Source organism: Lingula anatina, chromosome 2 (assembly GCF_051362555.1).
Source record: "Lingula anatina isolate TDL-2025a chromosome 2, LinAna3.0, whole genome shotgun sequence".
Taxonomy (NCBI): domain Eukaryota; kingdom Metazoa; phylum Brachiopoda; class Lingulata; order Lingulida; family Lingulidae; genus Lingula; species Lingula anatina.
In genome coordinates this window covers 15,877,434-15,894,063 of record NC_141768.1, presented here as the reverse complement: position 1 = coordinate 15,894,063, position 16,630 = coordinate 15,877,434, and the positions used below count along the sequence as shown (strand labels likewise).

Below are 16,630 nucleotides of genomic sequence, written 5' to 3'. Positions count from 1 at the left end.
TGAATCGTCGTTGAGGCGGCGATCGTGGGTGCTCAGTTAAAAGAGAAATTTGAAACCGATTTTTCAGTTTTTACCCCCAAATCGCAATTATGACGTCACCCGTAAGATGACATACTGTATATGACATACTGTATATATATATATATATATATATATATATATATATATATATGCACGTCCATGCTACTGGGTAACATGAATAGGTTATAATGTTTGAAAGTCTTTCAAAATATTCCTGTGTTGGATTACAGTGGGGTGCTATTATGTGAAAGGGGATGGATTTGTCTTATTATCACAAACAATTTTGTGTTTCCAAATTTTGCTGTGTATTTTAAACTTTTAATTATTAGCCGAAAATGTCACTAAAACAGCGCTTAAATCTGTGACACAGACATTGTGGAAAAGAAAACTCTCAGAAAAGTTTTGTCATTTTTTGTCATATCAGGGATCATTTACAGCACACACACTAGGGAAAACAAAAATTGCTCTTCGTCGCAAATTTTGATGGGTGAACAAAACAGGTTCTTGTGCGTTATTATCGTGTCCGTTTTCAACTTCAGTACAAATCTCCCATACACGTGAACTATACAAACCGTTCAATTTCGGGATTTAAATATCTGGAATACAGTCAGCTTTTCATAAAACAACAATGTGTAAGGAAATTCTGTCATCTGAGCGTGTATTCACAGATGTTATAACCCAATCCTGTTTCGTTTCCTCCATAATCGCACGACAACGAAACCACAGCTAGCGTGTAGTTTCGTTTCCCATTCAGATTCGGACCAGGGACTTAGCGTAAAGAGTGGAGATTTCCACTGATGACGTAATGACATGATCACACGGATATTAAATGAGACTGATTACATTAGCTATATCCGGTACCCACTTTTTGGCGTGTAACTCACAAAAAAACGACTTCATGTCATCGCTGTTTAACTGCTGATTCAGCGAGCTTTCCCAACTCAGTGAAGTTAATTGTACTCTTCCCTGATATTTTTTTTGTGTTTTATGTTACATTTTCCAAACTTTATGAATATTAGGCAAAATGCGATGCATATTCTAAGCGGAAAACGTGTTCACAAGATCGGCGCCATGTACCCCATGTCTCAATGTTGTTTCCTAGTACCGTGGACGTGCAGATATGTAAATGTTAATTGAATTAGTAACTGAACACTGAACATATATCTATTACCCAAAAGAATGTATATAAGTGAATAAGGAGTTTTGGGCGAAGTTTGATAATATCCTTAAAACATAACTTGCTATAAATAGTTCGAATTTCCACTAGTCTTCGATTTAATTACCCCAGTTGTCTACGGGCTGAATGACATGCAAGTTCTCTCTGTTCTCTCTGCACGAGTTGTATAACACCGTAATTGTGCTTTCATTTACGGAAACATTAAGACGACAATGTAACAGAAATAGCAAATGGGAAGTATATTAGGCATTTTCTAGCACTGGTTGCAGAACGGATGTGCTAAATTAAAAATAAATGCTTTGAATAGATTTGCCTTTAAAACAATCTTATTGGAAAACATAAAAGCAATGTAAATGCTAGATGTAGTGGCGTTCCTATAATTTTTTTTTATTTTGTGAGCATTGTTTAAATCATCTGATATAAAATGTCGAAGAACCGAAATCAATAGATTTACAAATATCAATATGAAGTTCAATTTAATAGATATGTTTTTTCTTGAAAAAATTAACGACGGAGAAAAGACAGTGGGTGCAGGTATAAACAAGTCAATTCAACAATCATAATAGCAGTTTACTAGCAGTACTAAGCCATTGAATTATTGGTTTTTAAAACGGCACCATTAACTGTAACGGTTGCACAAAGCTAGTGTTTGGTGGGCCCTACAAGAAGACACAACTGGAGAAGTGGGGGGGGGGGGGGGGGGGTGCGGGGTAGAATGAATAAAATGAATTTATTCATCTTGACATTTAAACTATTGCCGTGACACGTGCACGGATACTTGTGGCAAACGAAGGGCAAAATGATCAAGTTTTAGTCCATTACTTTATGTGTATGATCAGTGGCTGAGGTCTGTACATTTCTCAGTGAAGCGAAAACAAATATATTTAGCCTACGTTGTTTGGTGAGAGAAAAAAACTCTCTGTCGTTTTGCATTGATATTATCACCAATAATGTAATTAGTCGTTATCCATGATTGAAGATGGCTGTAGTAATAGGATCACGCAGGGCGCAATGTCGATGAAATCTTACAAACATCTATCAAGCACGTGGAGAGAATTCACGTAAATAGCAAGGTTTAATTTTACTCTTTTCAGCACAGCAGACTATTTGGTGTTCCCCCAAATGCTTGCTGTTTTACTGCATTTATGATCTTCAATCACTCTGCATCAGATTCTTTTTCTTTACGTGAATCTTTCTCATTGCCGGAAAGAGAAGGGCACTATCCCTTAGGTCTTCCCTTAAAATATTTTTCAAGTCTTAGCTGCACGGAATCTAAGGAAAAAATATTCAGTCTTCAGAAATGACAAGTGCCTTAATTTTACGTGATTTTTATTTATGATATGTTTTTATTCTCTTGAGTGGTCTTATTTTGTGTTACACCCTGTAATATTTTGAAGCGTGTCTCTTGTATCATGGATTCTTTAATATCTCGTAAATTAAGTTTGTTTCTCCACAACTAATCAAAACATTCGTAATCCTATTTGCACTGCGTTTTTTCCATGAAACAATACAGAAAAAAATATTTGGAAAGATGTTAATTGAATCATTTTCTTTTGAAGAGAGATGTTGAGAAATCGAACGTCTACCTTATCTGTCAGTAACATCTGTATCACTCGCACTCAGTGACTTAGCTGGGCATAGATAGTGAAGGTAAAATTGTTACTTCAGCGAACTGTTAAAAGAAAAAAAACAAGTAAAAAAACTTCATATGCTACACCATTAAAGTCTTGGTGTAACAGTCTCTAGTTAGCTTGAAAATTACGATGTTTGTTACGTCACCGTGATGTAGTTTACGACCTAATCTGTGGATGATAGATCGTGCACCTGCTTTTAGAATCTCTCCATGTGATTTCCCCGCCAAAATGAATTGCTAGAGGTTCTCCCAACGCGTTTGAAAATCCCCCACAGTCATAGGTATGTCGAGTGAAACTTGTAATATTTCCCAATTCAGACTCCAGAATTTGTCACTGAAATGCTGATAGTTATACAAATTAGTCACCATGGTCCTTTACCCCCTTGCACTGGTGAACTGTAGAAACGATGAACAAATGATGGCACTTGTTAAGTACAATTATTGTTAGCCTTACAATGGAGGGAGTATGCTGCACCCATCACCGACACGTCATCACAAGGATATTTAAGCCTTCTCGGTATCAGATTTTATTTTTAAAAGTATTTTTAATGAACGTCATTGTACTTAATGCATTATTTGATTATAGTTTTTAAGTATCTTTTTCCTCCGTTGGCATGCTGATATTTGCACCCTACAGCTACAGACAAATATCACATGTACTTTGTTATTTTTATTCCATATGAATGTGACGGCTTGGTCTATTATAATCAGAGACATAAAACATGTCTGTCTTGTTATAAAACATTTGCAGTATTCATTTAATTGGATTACTCCCGGTTTATTTTGTCTCAAAGAGGAGGAAATTTTCGGTTTAAAAGTTAAGACCGGTCCTTTATTTAATTGGCCTCGGTGGTAATCATGAACGCCATTGTACGCACACTCCAACAACCCGACCAGATAGGGTTGTGAAAATAAAGTAACAGTAGTCGGGAATAAATGGCCTTACAGTGGGAAAACAAAATTTGTCTCACAGTTAAAAATCAGACTTGGTGTTGAAGCCATGCCAATCCACAATGTTACAATGATAGGTAAAAAGCGCAGTGTACGACTAAACTGTGTGAATGCACCTGGCCTACCTAAGGTTGTGTTCTTTTCTTTCCATATCCAAAGAGGGAGGGGGTGCAAAATTAGCAGTCATATTTACTACAGCAGTGGTGCAAGGCAGTGCTCGCTCTAAGCCTTGAACGATTATTCAGCAATTATGAACACTTATTAATGAATTTGGAAATCATATTTCCCCCTCGGACGAAAATATGTCCCAACTCTTCCCTAGATCTCAATCGTCAGTGCAACAGAAGTCATCGTTATTCAAAAATTAGAGTAAAAACTCATTCATCTTTGTCGCTGATAGAAAAAAAAAAAAAAAAAAAAACGATGCCTTTTTCAAAAAAGTCAGACCAAACGCAAGTTGAATAGCTCTGACCTTTGAGAACTTCTTTGTACCCTTTGAAGTCATCTATAAATGACCAAGAAATCTCTTTTTAAGTGAAGGTTCTATATAGGGAAGATGATCTACCCGCAATTTGCTTCAGAACCCGCTTCTTCCTACACCAATTTGCCAACAAACCCCCTCTCAATGTAATAAATGTATGGAATAAGACTCATATATTCAGATCAATATCCAAACTCATTAAAACCAATGAGGCTGGGATTAAACTGGTGTAATATTTTGCGTATTGGAATTTTTATTGAAGGTATTCACTTGATACCCTCACATGAAAATGAAGCCCCATAATCAATATCACAACTTGTATCTTACAACATGGAACATGCTCCTCTACCCAACATCAACATCCCGAGCAGGCCATTTTATGATAACCACATAATGAAGATTATGGCTAACGTATGACATTCCTTTTATCATTTGAAAGGTAATTGTGTGAAGTTGTGATAACCAAAATTTCTAGGGAAATTATCACATATTACAATACTGAGGGCAGCTGTCTACATTAATTACTCCTGATAACCACAGTCAGATACTGTGACATGGGATTTGCTTTGGCATAGATTTTTGAAAACATCAAAGCTGTAATAAAAAGCTTTTAAGATTTTTATCTAAGCCCATGTATCTTTCATACCATGGAGCAACTTGCTACTTTGTAAGAATATTGACACACACACACACACACGCACACACACAGCATTCAAAAATTACATTGGGGAAAAAACAAGAAAAAATCTTACTGTCATACGACACATGTATTTCCATTCTGTTGATATATCTTACAATAATGTATACATATACTTGTAATGCTTGCTAGTATATATATATATATTTATTTATTTTACAATGAAGTGTTCACGCCATGTTCCATACTATCTACCTCAAGTACAGTACACTCCACTGGAAGATTGTGCAGCTGAGACAGGAGACATCTTACACATCAAATCATTATTTCCACTGTTATCTACACTTCCTATTTGGAATAAACTCTAATAAAACTAGAAATCAATTATTTATGGACAATATATACTAAACCACATGTCCATTGTAGAAGAAACTCCACAAGGTACCATAGTGAGGAGGAAAAATGTTTGTGCAATTTATTCTAAATATACATTGAATAGTATGCCAGTTCCTTTGAAGCTAAATCTTTATACGTATGTGTCAAAGTCTCTGATGTGTGTCAAAAAGTCTCTGAAATGTTAGAATATCTTACATTTTTTGATGAATCAAAGGGAAATACTGTTTTTTTTTTCAAAAAAAAAAAAAAAGTATGAAACTGTTATGTGTCATATCAATAAATAATCTTTTCTTACAATAAATGGCACCATGTTGAAACAAAGCAAATAACAATGACAACATCCAAAATATTACAGCAAATAAATATTATCACATCAGGTTTTTTTTTACAAACTGATTTGATATATACTGTTAGAAACAGCTAAAATCAGATTATAGAAAGTTCTCTTATTAATTCTGTCTTTTCTAAAGGAAACAATCTATCAATCACACTGAACTCTCTAAAGGTCACAACACTGTGCTATTAAACAGTTTGCCATTTCAGGTTTCACATCGCCTAAGAAGTGTACCTTCAAGAACCCAATCAAATATAATATCTCGTCTTTATAAAATACTGCAATCATGCTGGTGTTCAAATCTTTCCATCCTCACCAAAGTAAACAGACACAGACAAGAAACTCATTTTCTTGACTGATTAAGTTACAAGGATAATGCTTATATATAGAAGTGCTACAGTTAAATGTACAAACACATTACCATGTGTTCCTCAGTGAAAACCTTATGTCCATTACAATATCTATCAAGGAGACTAGATTGTACGATGCTTTAGTATAAAATAAGACACAGGAGTCCAGTTAAACCAATCAAGCATAGTGGATAGATAGGAATAAGTCCTTGAACCAAGGGCCTCACATTTTGCTTGGGCTTAGTCCTTGGGATTGGACGTCTATGCTGGTACTATAAATTGACAGATTGATGCACTGATACACTTGCATTCACAATATTCTCTGAATATTGCAGCTCCAAAGTACTATTCTGACTAAATAAAAAAGTATTAATACCAACAGCAATTGGTTATCTGTAGATGCAGTACCTTGCAAAGTTTAAGTAATTTAATCCTATCTTCAGAAAAGAAACTACCATAAGAAATTACAGATAAACTATCAACTTAAACAAAATTGCCCGTGAATAATATGGTCTATTCAATCAAGACGAGGATATTTCTATTCAATTTTCCTATGAAAACCTTATCAATCAACTTGTTATCTAGCAGATTCTTTATAGTAAGCTTGATTTTGGTTTTTCTAAGTCAGTGCCTAAATTGAGATTTCCTCCTCAATGTAAGACATGTAAGTTTTACTGAAACTCGTCATCAGAACTCAGAAGTGTAGTCTTTTCATTGTACCTCATTTTTGCAGGTGTACCTTGTGGGCGATGATGTTGCTGTTGCTGCTGCTGCTGCAATTGCTGATGCCGTTGAATTTCACCATTTTGTTGGTATCTCCTGTCCCTTTCAGCCTCGATCCTTTCCTCTTCCTTGGACATCTTGGTATCATGCTGAGTGTACTGCTGGTACTGCGGGTGGAAGTTGTGCACTGCGTCCTGCATGATATCCTTGGGGTTCATGGTTTCTTTCAGGTTGCTGGAAATACTCTGAAGGGACACCGTGCGCCCGTGGCCTGTCGCCGGCTGGTCCATGTAAATGCTGTGTGGGAATGCAAATCTCAGTGCAATGGCAGCCACAAACATTTCGATACAGATAAAAAAGTTCTGGTATCCAGCTGCCACTGTTCCTTGGCCTGCTACTTGGACTCCGTTGTCTGAATAAATGGGGCTTATAGCACCTGCCTTCTCTAAGATGGCAAGGACCACTCCTGTAAGAGAGAAAATGAATGTAACAGATGTTCGAATGCATTTAAGGGGAAGAGATTTCAAAAGTTTTAATAGTGATTTGCTATTTTTACATACATTCATTATCATAAGATGATGCTTCAGTATTCACATAAGGTTGTGAGAATTACTATTGGTTGTGCTTTAGTATGATTTAGTTTAAATGTAGCCAGGAAACACATTTCTAAGCCAGCAGTGTGATTTAAACAGTCTAATTTGATTGGTCATTTAAGGCTCTATGTGAACTCACATGGAGTTTCAGATCTCAGACACCTTGTAATCTTAGCAAACAGATTGAGGAAACCTCAACAAAAGCTAATTGAAATTCAAAACTCCACTTGATATAACATTTCTCAAATCTGCCTTGTTGGCCTTAGAAACAATCACATTTCGACATTCGATCTAAAATCAATTCCCACAACATGTACTTTTTCATTTCCTATAATCAAAATACCACTTACCTTGCCAGAATGACAAGAAAATGACTGACTTGACAACACAGAACTTCAGCACTGGATCATATGGGCTAAGCAGTTCCTTGGTGGCCTGGTAGAACAGGAACAGGGCATACAAGGCCAGACTCACTGATATATTGTAGACTATGGTAATGTACAGATAACCACTCTCTGGGCTAAAATAGAAAAGTTTGGTTCTGTATTCGTGTGTAGCTTAAAGCACAATGGTAATATGTGACAGATTTAGGTGATATGAAATGGCACAGAAATGTTGGGAATAAAACAAAATGATACAAATGTGGGAGATAAGGGTAATATAAGAAACTTTTTATGGCAGACGAATGTTGAATTAGGTCCCAACAGATTATCTTCTCGTCTTTCACCTTGATTCCATCAGACCCACTTAAGAAAAGCATGTGGAACACTGATTTGAATGAGCTACAGAAAGTTTGTACAGTAAAAACACAGAGTAAACATATTTGAGGCAAGAAGTGCACAGCAACTGTTCAACAGCTGCTCAAGTACTCTGCTAGCCTAGAGATATATAATCCCATCAAACCTCATGATTTCAAACTCAAAATACCAGTAGTGATTGTGATCTTTTTAATCAGTCCGAGAGTATTTCTGCTCAATCATCTGACAAATCTTACAAAATGTGAATAGTCTTCTCCCCAATTACAGCCTTTATTTCAACATATTATTATTGAATATTACATATATCACCACCAGGCATATCACAACGCTGACATAGGGGAATGCATCAGTAGGATGATATTGATATCTGTCTCAAATAGATCTTCTTTACATTTAAGATACTTTTCAGATTCACTGTTTTCTTAAGACTATATCAGCTTTGAAATAACAAGCCATCCAGAGGTAACAAATTCAAATCAGCCAACTGGAAATGGGTAATTACTTACGAGAAATTGCCGTCTTTGTAATAGTCAAATGGCTGCAGGATGAGGGTTATAATAGCCATCACTGGCTTGACAATGCAGAACTGAAGGGTAGCCTACAATTTATAAAAAACTGATTGATTCATTACTCTGTCTAAATAAAAGATAATTATAAAATAATCAAATTGAAGAATGTTATATACAGAAACATTTAACTGACAAAAGCACTGCAGTAATACCCTGAATTAGTTTTAAATATCAGACAAAAAAATGCATTTCTTCATTTAAAGCAGGCAATATTACTCACCTGTTTACAAAATCTCAAAAATCCGATGGTGTACGTCTTGCCAGCTAAGCAGCACGTGCACCAAAACCAACTGGCCCTGCAACAACAAAGACCCCAATAAATTAGCAAGACCAGACCACCTCAAGTCTTCATAACCAAAAAATTATAAGTCCAAGTGATTTAAAAAAAATGAAAAACCAAATCACTTTTATCAATCACAGTTCATATCAACAAATGCATCTCTGATAATGGAATTCCATCTTATTTTCATTATTTTGCCCAAAAAAAAAAAAAAAAAAAAAAAAAAAAAAAAAAAAAAATTCACTTGTTTGAAAGAAGCAGTTTATGACATCTATGTTACTAAACACAAATGACTGCAAAAAGTATTTTTCACCATTGGAGCAGTAAATATAGCAATCTAATTTCTTCTATAAAAATTTGCAAATTCATTATACATCATATGTCTGACAAACCTAATACATAACAATTTGCATAAGCTTGTAAGGTAAATCCAATGTACAAATACAGCACTAGTAAATTACAGATCTTTGTGCAACACAGGATACAGGACAGCTTGAAAAAGTTCACTAACCTAATAAATCATTCTATTCATTCCTAATCAATACTTCAAATTTGCTTGACATGAAAAAGCTCAGCCTCCAGAGGTTTTTGCAGACAAATCTGAACGTATGATCTGCTAACTGAAACCTTAAATTACTTTGGGAATTGACATGGTTGCTTTAATTGCCTTTTGCAACAATGCATGGGTCACAGAGTCTTTTCATCGTTAGCTAAGAGGGAAAATCTGTAAGTATGTGGGAGAAACACAAAACATATCAGTAGTGTTGTGGGAGAAAGCTTGAGAGTGAGGAAAAATGGCAGCAAATCTATAAAAATTGTGTGGAAATGGCAGAAATGCTCACAACTACATGGGGTAGTTAGGGAACCTTGTTGAAGATCAATTATCATATATTTATAATTGATCTAAACAGATTTTACATCTCACCTTATTGGTTTTCCTCTAATCTCTGTCATTATTGCACCCTCTCCACCAAGGTATTCATAACACAGACTCAGGAAATTGTAGATGACAAATGCTACAAATAGAAAAGACCATTTCATGAAGTGACAATCAAGTTAATGAGCATGCCAGGAAATCTTGCTTTTTATGTATCATTAGTTTCATTACATACCTTTATATTGCATTTGTGTCTCTTTTTATTAGTGAAAACAATATTATGTGATTCATTCTACATAATCTTAACAATATTATGCCTGTACATGTCTCTGGTTGCAATGATTCTATTTTAAAACCAAACACTAAAGAATAAAAACATGCTCCAAAGTGTCTTTATGATGATAACATACAACTATTGACTTTGGCAGAGGTCTGCAAAACAACATATTGACTGAAAGCTCAAGCAGATTTCCAACCCAAACGTCAATGTTCACCAAGAAAGCAACTAAAGCTGAAATATTCAGGTTATAAATCAATCATACTGTTGTTATCTCATTATTGATGTATCAATGGATATGAGGTCTGATAAAAAATAATTTTATTTACCAGACGCTACTGCACTTTTGACTGATCAGAGAAAAGGAAACTTTTTATCAATAAAATAATCAAAAAAAAAATGGATGATAGGAATATGATGTTTTACAGAACTCAGAGCAGAGATCTCAACCTGATATCTCTTTTCTGAGTTCTGTTCTGCCATGTACCCAAGTCAGTATCACTTTCAAAGTCTAAAAAACAACATGTTGACATCATCTTAAGTCCATAATTGTATAATAATGAGCATCCTACTCACCTTCATAACAGTCCCTCACACTGTCAAAATAAACATAATAGCTGTCATTGCTGAAGAACATGAGACTTAGCCAGGAGTCAAAGGAGTAGATGGGGACAATGAACAGGATTCTCACAATCCAACGCTGCTCATTGGGGACATTGTAATATCTCAAATACAGATAGATCTGGAGAAAAACATACATCATGATTAGAGTTGACATACTTAATTAACATTACTGCATCATAATCTATTGATTCTCCATTTTCCATATTGCAATGCTTCTGACAAAAAAGCTGTGAGAAATCATAATATCATCACCCAATATTTTGAAAAAAAAACAATAATAAAAATAAAAAAACAAGGAAAACCTTATGTGTACATATAAACTAGTATTATATTCTAATGAATATAAGTGCTCAATGTCCTTATCATTCCTTTGTTCAGTGGATCAATATTCTAGACAAGAGGACATAAATTGTGTTAGCTAAGATAGTCTTCCTCAGAACTGAACCTTTCTCCGATATCCTTCATTGTGTTGGAGTACAACACAGTTTGTTGTCTTAGCACAACTAGCACAATCAGCTTAACAATTTGTCTATTATTTTCAATCAGAAATAAGCAAATTGAAAGTAAACTGATGCATAATGAAAATTCAACTGCAGTTCTACTTTTGCTGACTGATTCACAATTAAGTCTGAAATGTGGTATTACCCTGAATTTGGTGACCAAAGTCTGGTGCACTTATTAGTACAATATCTAGAGTGTGACAGGAAAGGAAAAGGGATACCTTTAAAGTCCAACAGGACCCTAGAGTGCATACACACTGATATTTTCATAGCTGTGGTGAAACTAATAGAAAATGAAATTTGTTGAAAGTAGAGCTTGATCAGAACCTTATCAGTATAGTGCAATCTGCCATTTTTTTCCATGGAGGCAAGACATTTCAACTTGTTACAAATAACCAATGAAAATAATGAAATTTCACGAGCATATCTCTTAAGCTTAGTTGATTTGGTTCCAAGTGCTATGGGTGAAGTCAAATTTGCAAATTACTAGCAACTGAAATTGAATTGTGCCAATCAATACCTTTAAACTCTGTCTTGTCTTCATTCCCTTGCACAAATAACTTACACTGCTTTCGAAAAGATACATGATATATGTGTGTGAAGTGAAACTGGCCTGGCATCAAAAATGCTTATCTTGTATCACCCTACTTATGAAAGTAACAAGTGGCTTTCAGTTTTTTACATTCAGTTCACAATAAATCCAATGTAAATTGGCAAGGAGTAAAATCTTGTTTTAAAACAAAGCAAATCTTTGCCCTTAATCCCAGAAAAAAACCCAATTGATGAGTGCCACCAATGTTCCCACCCCAATATAATGTGAAACACTTCCCCTACATTAGGCATAGTACCCCCAATGTGAAATGTAGGGTTCAGCTTCCTCTAATATTAGGTTAAAAAGTACATCACAGATGATGCAAAGATATCTTTCCATGCCAACCAGGTTACATGTTCTAAACCATATTCCCCGACCTCACCTGGTGCACTGTAATAAACAGTGCAGCAAATGCCAGTGCTCCAGAAATGCCCTGTGCTGCAGCAGACTGTAGGAATATAGGTGGCTGGTGGGTGGTCACATTGATGATGGGGGTTGTATTCTGTGGACTCTGGGATCCCGTGTTCTCTGTTAACATTGTACTAGCTGCAGTAAAGATTGTGGCAGTGACATCAGAGCCATGGACTGTTGTACTGGAGTTATTGACACCAGCCATCTGGAAATGCAGAATAAACACCTGAATGCAAATAAATAAAATAAATGATAAAAATTTTAAAACTGGACTCTTTTTAACATGTTTAATTTGAGAAAAATGTTGAACATAATTGGCTAGGGAAAATTTTGGCTAAGGAAAACGTAAAATAGTTGATTATTTTACATTAATTTGGTTCAAAACTTCCAGATTTTGATTATTATGCCATTTTTCTAATTGAAATATTGTCCTGAAATGGGCCCAGGAAAGATGTGTCATGTTAAAAAATCTCTCTTACAGTGTGTAAGAAAAGAAAACTAGACAGAAAGGCTCTACACTAAATTAGTTTGCATAATTTATGTGTATGTAAAAGGTTTTTCTTTTGTTTCAACTAAAATGCAGTTTTCACTCATTATTGGTTCGAGACTCGACAATGTCAAAGAATTCCTATGGTTAACTGACAGGCAACCTTAATTTAAATCAAGCATGGTTATCAAAAACCTTAAAAATAACTGCCACGGTAAAAATGGCCACCTTCTCACTATATCATATCAAGAACCTAGACTGACATTACAGTAATAACTATAATCATGTTCCTTGATTAGCATCATTTTCTGAAAAAAGAACACACAGTATCCCAATTCGCTTGTGGTGCGATTCTGTACTGGTACACAAAAAGGCTTATATTCACCTGTTGCTTTTTTTTGATTTTATCTTTTTCTTTCTTTCTTTCCTTTTTTTTTTTGGGGGGGGGGAACTGATTCAGGGTAAGAATGTGCATTGTGACGCAAAGCTTTTTGTTAAATCCCATTGCTTAATTTACCTTAATTTTTGATGCATATCTCTATAAAAGGCACAATTTTAGTGCTGAATGGCTAGATTGTCGCAGGCTATTTGGGAAATAAGGGATGAATAACTTTTCAATAATATGCAATTTAATGTAAATGCTGCAGCATATTTGTTGATTTAATTGCTCTCGTGACTGCATTTATGCCCTCATTATAACTACATTAAGTGGAAGCTGAACATTAACAATTCAATTGCCAAACAAAATATCTGCAAAAAAAAAAAAAAAAAAAAAACATCTGAGTACTACAATGATTAACTACACACTTAAAAATTCCCCTTACTGGAAAAAGCAAACCTGTTCTTATTTCTTCAAAACAATATTGCAGCTAGAAATACACCATATGGTACTGTTTTTCTAATTTAATCACTTCACACCATTCAGAACCAATTAAATGTGTATCCAACACCAAGATAATGCCATATTTTAAAAAGACTTATCAACCTCAGAAATTATTAAACAAATCCTAAAGATAAATAAAAGGAAATATCCACAGTAAGTACATATTACTGTATCTGCATAGTAATCAGGACCTGTAGGTCACATTAAGTCTTTCAATGTATATCATCAATCCTCCCATTTCTCTACCTTAATGAAACTCCTCACTGATGAGGCCTTCACGAGTATCAAGCAAATCCCCTCACTCTTTACCGATCTAATGTGTCACGCTCCATATGGTAGAGCAGGCAAGCAGGCCCTACTTAAGAAGACACATATTCTCCTGCATGTTCATATTAGTCTGTTTCTATAGCAGTTTCTCCCAAGCATTGATTTTTCATTAGCATACTAAGCATCACTTATCTGTTCAGAGGTTTGCTGGCTGCTCCACTCACAATGCTAACCTAGGTTGCATTCACATGGAAAAAATCCCTCCAGATCAAAGCAAGTTTTAATGTTTGATACAAAATGGAAACTGGAATACTGCCAGTTCAGTGTTTGCCTGTCCCAGTGAACAGAGTGAACCCCTCTATTCAACAAGGTGGAGCACTGCTGCAAGGGCAACTGTCAGATTGCTATGATATCAATAATATTGCTCTAGCACTGGCTCAATTTTTTTCAATGTGAATACACACTGAGAAAGTGGGAGGCAGAGAACTGTGAAGAAAATAACGGAAACCCCTGCAGAGTGGCTTGCAAAGCATTACAGGGTTGCTGACATCACAGTATATAGTATATCTGATTATACCAACATATATTGTGTTCATAACCCCTGGCGTAAGCTGTAAGCCTTGCCTTCTCCCATGTAGTATGCCTGATCACCCGCATAACATCAATATGTATAATTACAACATAAACATCAAGCAGACAAAATTTGACACTTTTTTCCCTACTTTTTATCTATTTACTTTTTTGATAGTGGTGCCAGATACAGTGTAACCTACTTCATGTACTTCTTTCAATGACATGGATTCAAAGTACTAGTTAAGTATATCATTCATATATAATTCTGTTGCTTTTTTCCATGATCTTACTATTTAAAGTTTAGGATGTATTTTAGCTTTCTGTTGTATCCATTGCTTAATATTTGCTTTAACTCAATGCCACAGCAATCAGAAACATGTCAATGACGAATTTAACTTTTCGTCACCAAGCAATGTTAGTTTCACAGACAGTATTTTTGGCTAATAAATAGTAATAATGATAATTTTTGCTCATATATTGCATGTACGATACATGTTACATCTACATACATGCCATTATCCAGAGGCAATTAATACATACAATACCATACAGCACACCATTAATTAATACCTTTTGTTTGTAAAGGGAAAAGTTTCCAAAGACCTTTGAACCAGCAATGCTCAGATATTGTACCAAAGCTGGTTGAAATACTTCTATGTATAAACTTAAAACTTGTAACAGAAAAGAAACAATTTCTAACACAGTGAAATACTTGTAATATTTTCATCATATCATGTGTATTCTGCATAGTCCTCAGGGAAAATTCAATTCCCATTCCATGCAATTATACAAAATACCCCCAAGCTATCTACATAATAATATTTTCACTAAGATCTTATATGTCCTTACCTTGCTATTGCAACATACCATTCAATCAATTCCAGTGGTTATAACAAAATGTCACCTCATACCCAGGGTAGTAGTGTCTTGATTCTTGGGTCAATTTTTCCTCCAAGCTGACTTAATACTTACTATCTCAACACAGATTTGGATTTCTGACTAAAGAAAGCCAATCTAACTCAACTGCTGTCAAGCACACAACCAGTTGCAATGGTTTTAAGTAATCCCGGGTGGCATTTTAATAACTTCCTATGGTAATTAAGAACTTAAAACCATAGTGCCTATTGAACTACTATGTACTAAGTAAACTACAACTTAAAAAAAAAACGATATGAGTATCACGTTTTGAACAATAAACTTCCTTTTCCTTTTGGTGTTGACATGTGCTAACAGACCAACAGGGTGCATTGTTTCAGTATCCAGAAATTGCTGTAAGTGTTGGTTCATCTGGGATTTCTATTGTATTATATGACTATATTAATCCTTTCAGGAAATACCAAAGTTAGGATTAATTTAACTGACACTACCTGGTTAATACCATTGTGAACACAATAATATCACATTAGCCCGAACTGTTACTCAGTTTGAAATGAATGATACCTTGTTACTCCATGACATAATGATTTTGTGGAAATTACACACTGGTAGTGGTGCTTCAGCAAAATTAAAATAATACATCAGAGCATTTGCTCAAACGTAAAAGGCATCACAAAAAGCAATGAGTTTTAAACATTTCACATGACTATTTGGATAGCTATCATAAGATTAAAATTAGAAAGAGTAAAGATACTATTACTAGTACTTTTTGTATCATAAAAACAGCTGCTAAAGGTTTTCACCTTGATAATTCAGAAACGAGATATAATCAACAAGGCTAATTATTCATAGCTAAAACCGCACATACTGTACCTCACTCTGTTTCTTTTTATAGATTCTGATTTTAGTGTTTACATTAGACAGTCTTCGAGTTCGTCTTATCCATTTGTTCCTTCTATCTTCTACATGTACTTTGAAATATAAATGGGGTAATATTCTGGGAGAAGGTCTACAATTTACGTAGTTTGTGGGCATGTCCTTACCTTATACTAATTGTGTCACAAAACGCCAGTCAAGTCACGTAAATATGCATATGGAAGGCAGCATCACGAGATTTGAATAATGAATGTGATTACTAGCAGAAAACACTGAGAAAAATTAAGAAATCATCACGCATGCGTGAGTCATATTGACGTCAATAAACTTCCGTTCAATGAACGAGTTGCTAGGAGTTCATCATATGTACTCATCTGAAATTTACACAAACTGGCACATTTAAAAGAAACATCTTTATCAAAATAGTTAAGTAACGACGTTAAGCTGAAAACCAAGTGAAACGCCTGATTCTCTGAATATATTT

General features: G+C 35.0%; 1 protein-coding gene across 5 annotated transcripts; it reads right to left on the bottom strand.

The window, feature by feature from the left end:
* Positions 1–5,015: 5,015 nt before the first annotated feature.
* Positions 5,016–16,630, bottom strand: LOC106174248 (transmembrane protein 184B). Of its 5 annotated transcripts, none has more exons than XM_087004080.1 (8): positions 16,314–16,630; positions 12,156–12,410; positions 10,634–10,799; positions 9,829–9,919; positions 8,844–8,919; positions 8,561–8,652; positions 7,647–7,816; positions 5,016–7,169 (listed from the first exon to the last, which is right to left on the bottom strand). In XM_087004080.1, the coding sequence occupies exons 2-8, from the start codon at positions 12,387–12,389 to the stop codon at positions 6,652–6,654; spliced, it is 1,347 nt and encodes a 448-aa protein (XP_086860206.1). In that variant the 5' UTR covers positions 12,390–12,410; positions 16,314–16,630; the 3' UTR covers positions 5,016–6,651. The 5 variants fall into 5 exon arrangements, with proteins under 5 accessions (XP_086860206.1, XP_013411159.1, XP_013411158.1 ...); XM_013555705.3 differs by having other exon boundaries at positions 12,156–12,389; positions 16,314–16,628; XM_013555704.3 differs by lacking the exon at positions 16,314–16,630 and adding an exon at positions 15,262–15,445 and having other exon boundaries at positions 12,156–12,389.